The sequence below is a fragment of the Rhyacophila brunnea genome, unplaced genomic scaffold (assembly GCF_057557595.1).
Source record: "Rhyacophila brunnea isolate RB1 unplaced genomic scaffold, BYU_Rbru_1.0 scaffold_3, whole genome shotgun sequence".
NCBI classification, from domain to species: domain Eukaryota; kingdom Metazoa; phylum Arthropoda; class Insecta; order Trichoptera; family Rhyacophilidae; genus Rhyacophila; species Rhyacophila brunnea.
Window position 1 is genome coordinate 42,881,687 of NW_028232965.1, and position 13,971 is coordinate 42,895,657.

At 34.0% G+C, this 13,971-nt stretch overlaps 1 protein-coding gene across 2 annotated transcripts; it reads right to left on the minus strand.

Annotated features, from left to right (window-relative positions):
* Positions 1 to 264: 264 nt before the first annotated feature.
* LOC147068392 (multiple inositol polyphosphate phosphatase 1-like) lies at positions 265 to 13,006 on the minus strand. 2 transcript variants are annotated; one of them, XM_085953429.1, is made up of 5 exons: positions 12,648 to 13,006; positions 8,046 to 8,494; positions 3,958 to 4,056; positions 2,156 to 2,628; positions 265 to 649 (listed from the first exon to the last, which is right to left on the minus strand). In XM_085953429.1, exons 1-5 carry the CDS (start codon positions 12,826 to 12,828, stop codon positions 451 to 453), a joined length of 1,401 nt encoding a protein of 466 aa, XP_085809555.1. In that variant the 5' UTR covers positions 12,829 to 13,006; the 3' UTR covers positions 265 to 450. The 2 variants fall into 2 exon arrangements, with proteins under 2 accessions (XP_085809555.1, XP_085809556.1); XM_085953430.1 differs by lacking the exon at positions 12,648 to 13,006 and adding an exon at positions 12,212 to 12,245 and having other exon boundaries at positions 303 to 649.
* Positions 13,007 to 13,971: the final 965 nt, after the last annotated feature.

Consider the following 13,971-nt stretch of genomic DNA (forward strand, 5'->3'; position numbering starts at 1 on the left):
AGTGACAGATGAAGCAGCCATTTTGAATGACGTGTGACGTCAGATTGCTTACGTCACAAACAGTGCTATACGCTATATGGTGGAAAATCGATTAAATAGCTTATAAAGAATTTGGTAATCTCATACATACGGCCCATAACCTTTGACGACTAAATTAACATTTCAGATAAATACAGAATCATAAGAGCATTAATTATTAAGTATTGTATTATTTTTATTTAAAAAAAACATTAGTTTTTCTAGAAAATAAAAATGGATTTTTCCGAATTCCTTTATTTCAAGAAAAACCACAGTATCACCAAGAGCACGCTCTCTTCTGTGGGAGAATAATTGTAAAATCTGATACTATTGACTTATTGAATAGTTTAGTTCACTGCTCCAAAAGTGCGATAGCTTTTGGCGTGCATCACAAATCACAAATCTAGATAAAATACTGTCTGGTTGTTGTGTTTATGTTAAAAATAAAGGGAAGACTGATGCCATCGGGAGAACTTCGTTTTTACAAAAGTTGAGGTTGCAAGACATTGCTGGACCATAATAATTTTTCAGATAGGACCAACTGCACAATCCGAATTCACACCCATCAATATGCATTGGCCTTTCGTTGATAAAAAACTGTACTTGGTAGTCTTCATAATCATTAGAACATCTGAAAGATAAGAGATTATACATTTATTATTAGTTGCATATGTGGTATAAATGGCTTATCATGTATTGTGAAGGTAAAACATTTGTTTACTTTTACTACATGAAAAATAGAGGGTCATAAAGGATTGTAGTTGCAGGGCTATTCCAACTAGTTAACACAATAACACCATTCCATTATTTTTCTTGATCCTAAATAACACGGATAACTCTCTGATCAATTATGTATGGTTACAAGGCGGTTATCGAAATTGCAAGTTAACACTTAACATCTGATGCGTATGCGCCATTTTACCGACCTTTTGACTTTCACTGTCACTTTGACGTTTGGTTAACCTAAAAAAATAACTGTGATTGTATACCTATACGCTATAAATATCGCGTTTATATAATATAATAATATACTACATTGCACTTATACATTGTAAAAAAAGTACATTGCATTTGCAATTTCCTAAAAATATTTCTCGTAATCAATGACATTTTGACGGCTTGCAGGCGTGTAATACAACTGTGACATTACACTAAAAGTAGTGGCGCTAGTGTCGCGATATAAGTATACTTTTACCAAATCGCCACATCTCAATATACAATTATCATTCTCTATCTCACTTTATCCAGTTAGTGTGACTGTCCTGGTCCGCGTGAAAAGAAGTTACGTATGACAGTTCATACCTCGAGATAGTTAACTCTTGGAATGCGACAATGCATATGTATCACGTTTTATTGATTATGGTGTTAAGTTTATGTTAGAATAGCCCAACTAGTAAAACCTTGGGCAGTGTTTCAAGGCATATTGTTAAAAAATATCGCTACATGCTAGAGACTTTAGTAAGTAACTACCTAGCACCTTTTCAGAGTATTATAATATTTTTCGTATTTGAATGTATCTTGCTATGTGAACAAAATAAGAACACAACTTTTTATGTCTGGATAAGGTCTGGATTGATGTTGAAAAAGCTACCCACTCATAATTTTTGGTCAATGAGTTTTTGAATTTCGACGAATAAGATATATGGCTGCAGACGTATTTGATTGCACATGGTAGTCTTTGACTAAGAACTTTTTTCTAAAATTGACGAAGATTTTTATTTCGTTAAAGAAATTGCCAGTGGCACATAAAATCAAAGATATATAAAAGATATATTAGTAGGTACCAAGGTAATGTTCCTAAATTTATTTATAGTTGAATTCCCTAACAAAAACGTCATATGAACAAAGCCAAGTAACAAAAGAGGTTCGAACTCAAATCCGCAGTTGAAAACCTGACTCGAGCCGGCACCCTTAGAAAAAAATCATTCGGCGAGCCTGATGATGATGGTGATGATAATTAGGTTATATTATAAAATCGTCGGGCTGAGCGAGTTTATTTTTATGAATTTTTGATCAATGCAGCAACAATGATACAATTTAAATAAAGAAATAGCAAGAAAACCTCGGAAAATACCTAGATATAGCTTAGTTTTTGTGACTTGGGTCATTAATTAAAAATAATAGACAACCCACTTACTTATGTAAAACTGCTGCAACATTCGCAGCGAATGGTGCATTAAGACTACTCCTAAACAGCCTGTTTATGAGGAAGTCTTCATAATTCTTCCCTTTGAGCTTTGTTTGATCTTGGGAATATCCCATAGCCGTAAACATCATATTGAGTAAGGTATCATGGCTGAACAAGTGTATTGCTTTAGGTATTGCTTGACTCTCTTGGATAGTTTTATCGAAATTCTCCATCAAGTGTTGTAAAGGCATGCAGCCTAGTTTAGGATTATAACGATGGCCATATCCTGACTTGTAATATCCAGTTAAGTCATCGAGGTAATCCAATAATAGAAGCTCAATCTTGTTGAAGACAGCACACCATGGTGATACTTCAAGAGGGTACCAACTCTGACGAAAGCGGCAATTGTTGTACATTCCGTCAATTTCTTCGCTTTTTAATGTTCTATTGTATCCAAGACGGACACTGACGTCTTGCAATAGCTGAAAATCATTATAGTAATTAATATTAATAAAATTATTGTAGAAAGGTGGTCAATTACACGACTAGTAATATGAAGATTAAAGTAAATGTAGGGTTAGTACTGTCATTTAAAGCAACAATATTTTTCTGTAGACAAGGTTTATGTTTATAACAATCTAAACGCTCCGCTGGATGGAAAATATAAAAATAATAAACAATACATCAAAGTCAGAAGGACGATGACGTGGTGGGAAACCACGACTCCGGTGGGTGGACGGAGTAGAAAAGCACTTCTAGACTTTATGCGCCCCTAACCAGTGGCGCACCCAGGATTTAATATTGGGGGGGCGGGCCAAGGAGGATAATGTAAATTAGTCCCATAGGATCTTTTTCTTCTTCAAAGCCGAATTTCTCGTTTATCGGCCTTTTGTCTATTGCACTCGGTGTACCTACACCATGGTCCCCACATCCTGAAACGGGCCCTCAGGCTAGGATATTTGGCGGGCCCCCTGCCTACCGCGAAGATTAAAGGCAGTGTGAAACACTACATTAACGTTTTTCAAATTGTGTTTTAGTTCAAATTAAGGGTACTCATACAGTGAATTATTGGCGATTTTTAATATATTTACTTTAATAATGGAGCTGCCGAGTATCGACACATAATAATCAAAAAATATATTGCACAATTATATACTTGAAAATGTTCATGGCTATAAAGTATAATAGCGCCGCAGGCGACTTTTTTTACTATAAAAACTAATGTATGATGTGTGTTTATCTCACTTATCTGGTCAACCCGACACGCCAGGCCCCCCACAGCTCGGGCCCCCAGACTAGAGCCCTGTCAGCCCTCCCCAGCCATTACCTATACCACTCCGGAATTCGGGTGGACACCGAGAATTTTTTGACAGTTCCATTAGGGATTGGGTTTCTAAAAAAACCTGACATTAGTGTTTCGAAATTTTTGTGTTAGAAATTAAAATCTAAGAAATTTTTCTAAAAAGGGTGCTGGAGAATTACAAATCATTTTTTTGCCGTGTTTTTATTTGTCTAGGCCCAAAAGTATAGTTTATCGGCTTTCAATTTCAATGTTTAAAATCATTCTGATAATTTTGGGGGGTGCAAGGGCCCCTTGGCCCCCCTCCTGGGTGCGCCACTGCCCCTAACTAGCATTCCAAGATATTCCAAGCTGATGGAGAATAATTTTGTAGTCGGCCCTGACATATCGATGGGATATAACGCCTTATTAAAAATTCTACATTGCCTAAAAATGAGCTAATTATACATGTGTCGTATGTTTTGTGTTGTTGACTAAATAAATAAAATATACATTTTATAAAATGACCAACCTGCAAATAGTCGTCAGATTTTTTAAAAGTTTTTGCTTCTTGCCATCTTTCAGGATTGTGGTTAACTTCTTGTTGCCAGGCATCACACATGTCATATGGCTGAAATGAATTCAAATTAAACAAATTACTTAACACATAATAATCTACTACAGTTGCTTTATAACTGCCTTACTCGTCGTGTAGGTATTGTAGCGAGTCGGGAGTATATTATTTTATATTCCACCGACAACACCACTGCGATAACAACTCCGATTACTGACCAAGGCATACCGCTATTTTAAATCACCTCTCTCGCTATTTTCGTACGTCACGGTCACGTTTCAAGTTCCGACTCCCGACTCGCTCCACCCACCATTGGTTTACAGTTATACAATAAAATTAAATAACGTAACTTGTTGCTTAATAATGTCAGGTGGTAAACGACATTACTATTTGACAAAGTAAATTGTCTTGGTTCTTCCTTGATTTAACATTTAACTGATCCTGACACTAGACATGCACATAAACTTTACTAAGCTATTATTGACTCTTTATCAGGATGGCCCCTGTATTACACATTGGTCAGAAATTTAAATATCTAGTATCATCATTACCCACTAATCAGTGGGATTTTTCAAATATCTCAAATTTTGCTAATCTTCAAATAAGTTGTATTGAATCAAAATTAGCACTATCCACAATTGAATATCTGTAAAAATAAATAAATAATAGAATTAATTATTTTTAATATGTATTTTTCAAATTACACAATAAAACTGTAGCAATCATACCACTCAGCATTACATGGATGATACACTTTAATAATGTATGTTGTGTTGTTAAAACAAAATTTCCTCAATTATAACTAGATCAGTAGGGTGTATTATTATTTGTTAATTGTGACAATGTGTCTTAAATATATGGACTGCATTACTATAAATAAAATGACAATCCATAAATCCTCACTCACTCATCGAGTCCGTCACGCGACGTACTACTATCGTCACGAGTCAGTCGCTCAACGTTCCACTCGAATCAAGTCTCTCAGTTCATTAATATAATCAATCTCTCGATCACATCGATTTCACCAGTACATCCATAGATTATAACCTCACGCTGTCATCTTTTTTATTGTATTCTTGTATTGACAAACGCCATCACGAAACCTACAAGCAACTACAACCTTATATCTCCTCCACCTCACCTACCGCCAAAAAACGTTAATTTGAATAGGTATTTGGAACTATGAATTATTATAATACCGTAAAAAAATTAATTAGTTAGGTCCAAAAAAATGCCCAAAGTTTCACATTAATAATACAACAATATTCATGTATGGATAGTTCTACTTTTGATTATATAAACCTTAAATAGAAATGATAAAAAAAAATATTTTTGTTACCACAATTATCAATTATATTTGAAAATGAAAATTTAACGCTTCGTTTGCTGTGCATTAGTTTTGCTCACATTATAATGACAAGCAACAGGAAACTTTTTATAGATCAATAATACTCAAACTGTGCTCAAAGAAAATTTATGTCACACATTTTTATGATGCTGTATGATGTTCCTAGAAAACACGACATTTATAACTAATAGGTTATTGCTTTCTTCAGAAAATTGATTTCACAAATTTTTAGAGACTTTCGTAGACAATACGGTATTTATGCACCAGGTTCATGAGGCTTTTAACGGGGAGTATAAATAATGAGTGATACTAGGGATATCTAACGACACATATGAAACAAGTAACGATTAAGTTTTCAGTTAAATAATTTGTCGTAATACGGAAGTTGATTCGATATACTTAAATAAAAAATATTTAAAGTTAAATCGATGGATTTTTATTTGGGTACATTTTTAAAAATATAAAATACACTAACATAAATATTGCCATGCGGCCCAATGACAGTAGTGTAGCGAAAAAATAGAAGTGAAACAATTACATAAACACCTAGGTTTGAGAAAACCACATAATTATATTGTGACATCACTCACTCAGAACTCCGCCGTTCTTGGTACTTGTGTGTCACTGATAACTTTACTATTTTAGAAATCGAAAGCATCAGTTGTTTGTTCTCACAAGGTGCAGAACTAACCTGCCATTGGTGATGCCAACCAATGTCATTGATGCCAACCAAGACGCTTCGAAAATTAACATATTCCACCTACATCAGGAGGAGTATATTATTAGGTGAACGTTGTTTTATAATTTCTTAAATTATGGTTTACTTAACTCATTCTGCGTGCTACCATGAACCTTTATATTTTTTCTATTCATTCTTCATACTCTTTTATACTGTTTTAATATTTTTTCTTTGTTTATTTCTTTCATATTGTGAACATATTGAATTTGCAAATTGTAATGTTTACTGTAAGTATTTAAATAAATAAATTTGAATTTGAATTTGAATCATCGCATAAATAAAATCGACCTATGCGATATTTCAGTCAAAATGTATAGTAAAATGCACAAAATGTAGAATCGAGTGCGATCGTCGTATGCACTACTAAAATCACTGCCATTTGATGACATTGATTTAATTTTGATAATCGCGTGGAAAATTCGAAATTCAAATTCATCATCGCACAAGTAAAATCACGACTTAAAAAGTGTTAAGAGGGTAAAATTGAGAGCCACTGCAATTTATATGTTAAAAATACGTACCGAAAATTACACGAATTATTTAGTGATTATTCTGTAAATTGGTTTTTAATGAATGGAAAGAGAGTTAGCATTCCAAAAATATTTTTATTATCGATTATTCTACCTAGACTAATTACACTAATAATGTTTTGCCATTGAAAACATACACTTCTAAAATGACATAATAATAATATTTACGCGAAAATATCTACTATGACATTATGTACACTTGACCATGGCCTCCACATTCCAATGAGGGGCACCAGGTCAGGATTTTTGGCGGGCCCTCCACCTATCGCTAAGGCAATGTGACACTCAACAGTCAGTAGAGGTTTCGAAATGGTTTTCGATGTAAAACTAAGGCTATTCAGTGTATTTATATAGATTTCTTTTATTTTTTAATTTAGTTGAATAAATTACGAAATTGTTGAGTATCGACACACAACAGCCAAAAATTGCATCATGGGTACAACCACATAAATTTAAAAATGTTAATATCTTTTAAGTAAAATACACTTTTTTTACTATTACTTGTAGCAAATTGTATGTAATGTATGTTTATCTCACTTGTCAGTTCGTCCCACCACGCCGGTCCCCCCTGAGCCTGACCCCTGACAGTCCAACCTTGTGGGGACCATGCACTTGACACTTTGCCAAACACCATTGGCACACCATGCATCAATATAATAATAATAATTAATTTACACGTTGGTCTTCATATTATTCAAACTTCAGTTGCTTTTAGTTTTCTACGAGGTCAGGACTCACTATATTCAGTCCGCGGCACGAAACCGTGGATTCAGATCATAGTGCTAATTATTATTGCTTATCCTTAGAATGTAATATTACGGTAAACTCATAGATTAAATGGTAAACTACAATAAACGGTAATCTGTTAATTAATATGAACAAAATATGCAATCGCAAATCTTCATGAACTACGACTAGTTTGCAAACACAGAATAGATAATAAATAGAATACCTATAGGTTATATTCAATAAGCCGCATCTTGATGCAAGATTTTGAATGTGTGAGTGTCCTACGAAAATGAAGCACGCATTATGCACGTGCAATAGTGTGTGTAATACACCAACATTAAATGAGCCTAAATGCATAAACGGAGAGCAGTTTTCAGTATTCGACGTAAAACGTGATCTTGACACGTGTGTAAGTTTAACCCGGTTCTTCCTTACTCGAGTCGGTTACCTGCTATCGCCTTACCCGTTATGTATTTCAGTTCTCATTATTTCTGAGTTCCCTGTTTGCAACATTGCATTCGAATTTAATCAATAACTAGCACTACTGTCGGTAATCGCTATTTAGTTCCACGGCCTGGATATGGGCGGCCGTTTCCGATGCTGAAAAGTGAAAACGAAGCCAAAATTGTGACTGTAAGTCAAACCCACAGTTAATTTCATAATGATAAATTTTATTAGGAAGTGTTATTTTGTTACATACCCTTATAAGTGGATCTTTTTCTAAAGGGATTTCAATTTGAACTTTACTGGCGGTTTCATTTCCAAACAATCCTTCGATAAATGCAATACAGCTGGCAGTTGTTCTTTGCTCAATGGTGTGCCTGAAGTAATAATCATCAGCTGAATAGTTCCCATCAAAAATCATCGGATATCGTCTCTTGAAACGCTCCGCGAGCGCCGTCATCTCTTCCCACCCTTGCTCAGTGAGGAAATAGGCCTGTTGCTGTATGGTAGGATCCCACTTCCAACCTTTAAGATTATCGAGATCGTTATCGCATAGTGGGTCAGGTGGTAGACTTTGTCCTGAAGAGTAGAAGGCGAGAATGTCGTTGCGCATGTCTTCGCCGGATTTCATCAACTCAATGTCGGCTGGGCTGGGATACCGCGTGCCGTGGCGATGAAAGGACCAGATTTGGACGGGTTCACAAACTGAAATTATAAATATTAATTGTGTAGATCCACCAGTATAAGTTGTCCGCTGAGTGAGGGCGTCACATGCTAACATTTGCCATTCTAAAGAAAACACCTGGCTATGATGGTATACAAGTCTGTTCACTGGAAGCCAGGCGGGAACAGCGGGAAACTTCATGAATTCAAGAATGATATCCGAACGTATTAATAATTTAGGACAAATAAGGCAATTGTCAACAAATCATTTTTTTGCTATTTTGCAACAAACAAACAAATACAGAATACTGAAATGTCATTTTGATTTCCATAGTAACGCACGTAGGTATATATTAATAATTTAGTTGCTAGGACTACCACCTTAGCAACCAATAATAGTGGATTGGATTACGGATTTCTTCCGAAATAACTTTTCATACAAAACAGAATTGAAAATGAAAAATGAATTCAATTCTACTTAAAGATGGTTAAAAGTATTAAAAGAATGCTTTGGCATCGTGTTCTGATAGATATATTCTAAAAGTTTCAAATGCCTAGCTAGTCGGGAAGTTAGTTAAAAATTGATTGCATGATTTGTACTGGATAAACAACCACCGAACAAACAAGAATATGAGCTAAGAAAAACGTGGTAATAACCTTAGTTTTTCTAGTAAAAAACGAAAATTCCATATTTATTCATATACACATAAAGAGTCCAATAAATATTACGATCCTCTTAGGATCGAACATGATAATGTAATCGTAATACTTATGTAATAATTATTGTTTAATTAAAACACCTGTAAAATTATTGTTTAATTTAACCGCCTATAAAATATGTAAGTAATTAAATTTCAAACTTCATATTTGCTATGTGCCTCCGAACCTGGGACCCACGATGTTATAGGCCGACGCTGAAGCCGCTCGGCCATCGTGTGCGTACATATTATTAGGTATTTGTAATAATAAGTAGGTACACATATTAATAGTAAATATAATGTCATTATTAATGATATTATCATTTCCAATGTATAATGTGTACCTACCTATACCTACATAATTACCATAATAACTTAATCAGTGGGTCTATTCTATGCTTATCGACCACTAAAGTGATAAAGTGAAAAATATTATCAAACTTAGGGTAGGTTTGTATCAAAATATTATCACTTATTGTAACAATTACACGAAGCCGGTTTTTATTGTTGCAATAAGTGCTATATTTTAACAGCACCTATCTTGCTTCTGTTAAAATATCGCACTTATTGCAACAATAAAAACCGGCTTCGTGTAATTGTTACAATAAGTGCTAATATTTTGATACAAACCTACCCTAAGTTTGATACTATTTATCAATTTAGTGTTCGATAAGTATAGAATAGACCCACTGGTCATATGATGTTATTATTTATGTCAATATCTATTTACTACTGAATAGTATTTTTTATTAATGTAACCGCTTAGAAATACAAAATATATTTTTTATCGATAGGTATCCCTATTATTTTTCGAGTGATGGTTAATTAGTTACAGTAGATAAATTATTGACAAAGTGAGAACTATTTCTTTGGATAGTGAAAATCTACCATTATTTGACAGTGTTGTCTCTCATTTGTGAAAATCGTCCATTTACAATGTGACTTTCATCTTTTTTAACGTTGTTAGTGCTTAGTGCAAATTCACCAAAAATAAATAGTCGTAAAAATATAAACAACTAAAAAAATATTTTTTCTCATTCTCTTTCTCATCTAAAAATTGTGTTGATACCTATATTCTCATCATTACTAATATACTTACCGCCCAAGCGGGTCTTAAGTATCTATTCTGAGTTCTTAATAATTGCTAATTAAAATGAATAAGTAGGTACCTACTACCTATATTATGTTGTTTGTAAAATATGACAAACCTCCCTCTAAAGGAAACCTCATAGCTGGGAGCATAATATTTTCCATTACTGCAGTGAGCAATAGAGGCACTTCTCTACAGGTAAGTACCTAGTTATTTGATAATAAAATCACCTTAGTAGGTACCTTATAACAGAAGGCGATAAAGTGCTCAATATTAAATTATTACACCAGGAAATCGTGTTTGGCGATAACGATAACATACGGTGGAACAATCTTTAATAAGAAATTTCAATTTAATAATCAATTCGGAATTATGTTTTATAAATTACATATAAACACGGTTTTATATAAAGAGGGGTAATAATATTTTATCAAGCGCTTACACAGAACAATGGTTGGGGGGGTCCATTTTGAAAAAAATTCCATAATATTTTTTTAATGACTTTTAAAATGGGGCAAGGGGGGGGGGGGCGGGGTTAAGAAAATCTCACAGGTGTCACTGACTTCCACATGTATTCAGCCAACTATTTATAGCTTCTCGACGCTTCAACAACGGAATACAGTACTTTTACAAATACATCCCGCATACCCAGTCACTTATGCACCCAGACGAATTTTGAGTCTAGTTATAAACAACATAGTCAAAAGGCCTGCAGGTATAATCAACGAGTTATTGCGAGTTGGCGCATATTACTAGGATCGTTTGCGATGTGTTGTCTTGTAAACATGCCATATCCGTATCGGAATATTAAAGCAATAATTGGATGCCACTGATAATTGCACACAATTTATGAGTGCCAGAAGTCTTCCAGTAATTACAAGTAGAGTTGGGTATTTCCAGAGAAAATCTCAATCTCGAGATTCGGGATTTCCCAAAATGAGAAATTTTGAATTCTCGAGATATCGGGAAATTTAAAAAAAACCTGTAAAAATCCTAAAATTAGTGTAAAAGAGACAGATTCCAAAAAAATATGATTTTTTTACTTATATGTAAGAAGAAGTATGTAGAAGTAGAAAAATAAAAATAATTCAAAACATTACTTATTAAAATAGAATTTCAAAAAACACAGACTGTCAATCGTTGCATCTAACAATCGCGTACGCTTTTGAGACCCGAAATTCCCTGATGTAGCAAAAATTGCGCTCATTTTTATTCGACGTTGGCTTAATTGTGTTAAATGCCCCGATCAGTCTTTGAACGTTTTGTGTTCTGTCCACTTTTTTCATATAGAAAATTGTTTTTTCAATTAATATTTGATAATAAAGAAATCCCGAACCCCGAGAAAAGATTCTCGAGATCCGGGATTTCCCGAAATGGTAAAAATTTCAATTCTCGAGATTCTGGATGGAAAATCTCGAAAATTTCTCTAGAATTCCCGTCGGGAAATTCCAGAAACCCAACTCTAGTCACAGGTCTTGCATGTCTTCGAGTGCCGAGAGGTAGAGCCAACCCGTTTATAGGCTGTTCGATAGTCAAATAATTTGGGACACGATCGTCATGAAGTTCTGATGATGAATAAGAAGAAGGAATATTCCATTTACCTAAATTTGTAGGTACTTATATTTTTCTGTTTCTGTGAAGGGGGGGGGGGGGTCTGGACAGCCCGAATCCATCCCCTATTGTGTGTGCGTAGGTATATGACAGAACTACGAAATCTATGAGGAATCTGGTGAAGTCAAGGTACCTACTCCAAGGTCCAAAGTATTTGAATTTTCCCACTAAGACGGGGGTGGTCATGATTGATGAATGGACATGGATTTAATTGAATCGTAAGGACAGTACGTTTATCATGCTAACGATATTGTCCGGAACCGAACACTCCCCCCTTGTGTGCATGCATATCACCCATCTGTGTTATAAAAATTAGATATTTTAGAGCATGTAAATATCTGAAAAAATAGGAGAACTTACACTAGCATTTTTTAGAAGCGTCACAAACGTCCGGTTTCCAAATGACAGAATAATTAATTAGTATCAACAAATTAAACGATTTCGTCAAAATTGAGAGAGGCAAAAGAGAATGATAGATTGTATAGTAATTCCGAAAAAATATAAAATTACTAAAGCTAATAGAGGTCAAACTATAAGATAGTATTATCTCCTAACTGTGAGATACAGACAAAAATATTGTGTTTCTTAAAGATTATTTCTTTTATATTCCATATTTTACAATACATATTTATATAATCATACAATGAATAAATATATACCTAGTAAATAGTTGATATTCATCATATCACATTGATAGGCAATCTGAGAAGTCATATTAAAAAAAAAATATATTGTCTCTGTTTTTGTTTATGCATGTTATCAAAGTATTTGTGGATTGATTAGATGTATTTATTACCTGAATCGGAACCAGCGGTGCTTCTCACGTTTTCATACGGAGATTTACTTCCGAAAGACATATACGGATTGTTATCAACCGCCAAACAGTATTTTTTTGGATATCCATAACTTTTGTAACCACTACACTGAATATAAATTAAATTTAAAACTAAAATCACTGCAAGTTTTCGACGAATCATGACGAATTTAAAAATACGAGAAACTATTGCTAAATTTCATGCGGAAAATCGATTCGATCACTGCCAAAACACCGGAAATAAATAATATTATTGTAGCGAACAATGTGTCTACTACACTCAACGGAAACAGTACTTGTGAATGGTCATTCTCGGGCAAAGCAATATGTCACAATGAAGCAATCAACATGAATCAATTTAATATAAATAATAAAATTGTTTTGGAGTGCTAGGTAGGTAGGTACTTATTTCCATTAGGAAAGTTCCTGTCATAGCTACATTATTCTGCATTACTTTTGTAAGTATAATATAAATAATATCTAATATAATATTATACATCACGTATTTAAACGTCACGTTCTTCGATTTATTAAGTGGTAAAAATACAGGTAAGTAAGTGTTAGTTGTGTAACTTTACCTATCTACAGTGTGTTTTATAAAATAATCACAATATTTTTAAGCACACTACATTGTAATTTGTTAAGTATATAATATAAACTTATGTGTTTACTTTATACTAGAAAAATTAATGATAGTGGTGGGTAAGTACATCATCAATAGTTAAAAATATACACAGATACCGTTATCATTGTTTATATCGTTTTTTAAAGCAGTTGTTTCAAACATTTCCGAGTCACGGCGCCAGATTGTTTTATGTATGTTCTGTAAATATATACATTTTCCGTGCAGAATTGATATTAACTTAATATCTATGTACTCATGTATACTTTATTTTAATACATATTTATTGTAATATTTGTATCTACCCGGGTTCATGTGCCTATACGTCGAATATGAACTACTTTCCTCATACTGAAAAGAAACGAAATATTGTTTAGTTTAGTAGGTAAGCCTCGTACCTACGATAATACATAATTATAGAATCCGATGATTTCGGAAAACGAGATGCGTTCAGTCATCAATTTTTTAGTCATTATTATATTAAGACTAATAACATTATAGTGCGGCAGCATGAATAAACATGATTTAAGTAGGTATAGAGTTATCCAACTCATGGTACGAGGGTGGGTCAATAAGTCCTTAGAAAAGCCGACAGGTGGCGCGACTAGTACTGTAAGCGGTTTGTTTTCATGCAGCGGCACTACCGATTCAGTATGCTGCGAAGTTTCAATCAGATTGGTCGGG

Coding starts and splice junctions, on each gene's coding strand:
- LOC147068392 (XM_085953429.1), bottom strand. CDS start 12,828: ATGATTCGTCGAAAACTTGCAGTGATTTTAGTTTTAAATTTAATTTAT. Junction 4,057..8,045: donor AAAAAGATCCACTTATAAGG/GTATGTAACAAA, acceptor AATTCATTTCAG/CCATATGACATGTGTGATGC. Junction 650..2,155: donor GTTGCAGCAGTTTTACATAA/GTAAGTGGGTTG, acceptor CTTATCTTTCAG/ATGTTCTAATGATTATGAAG.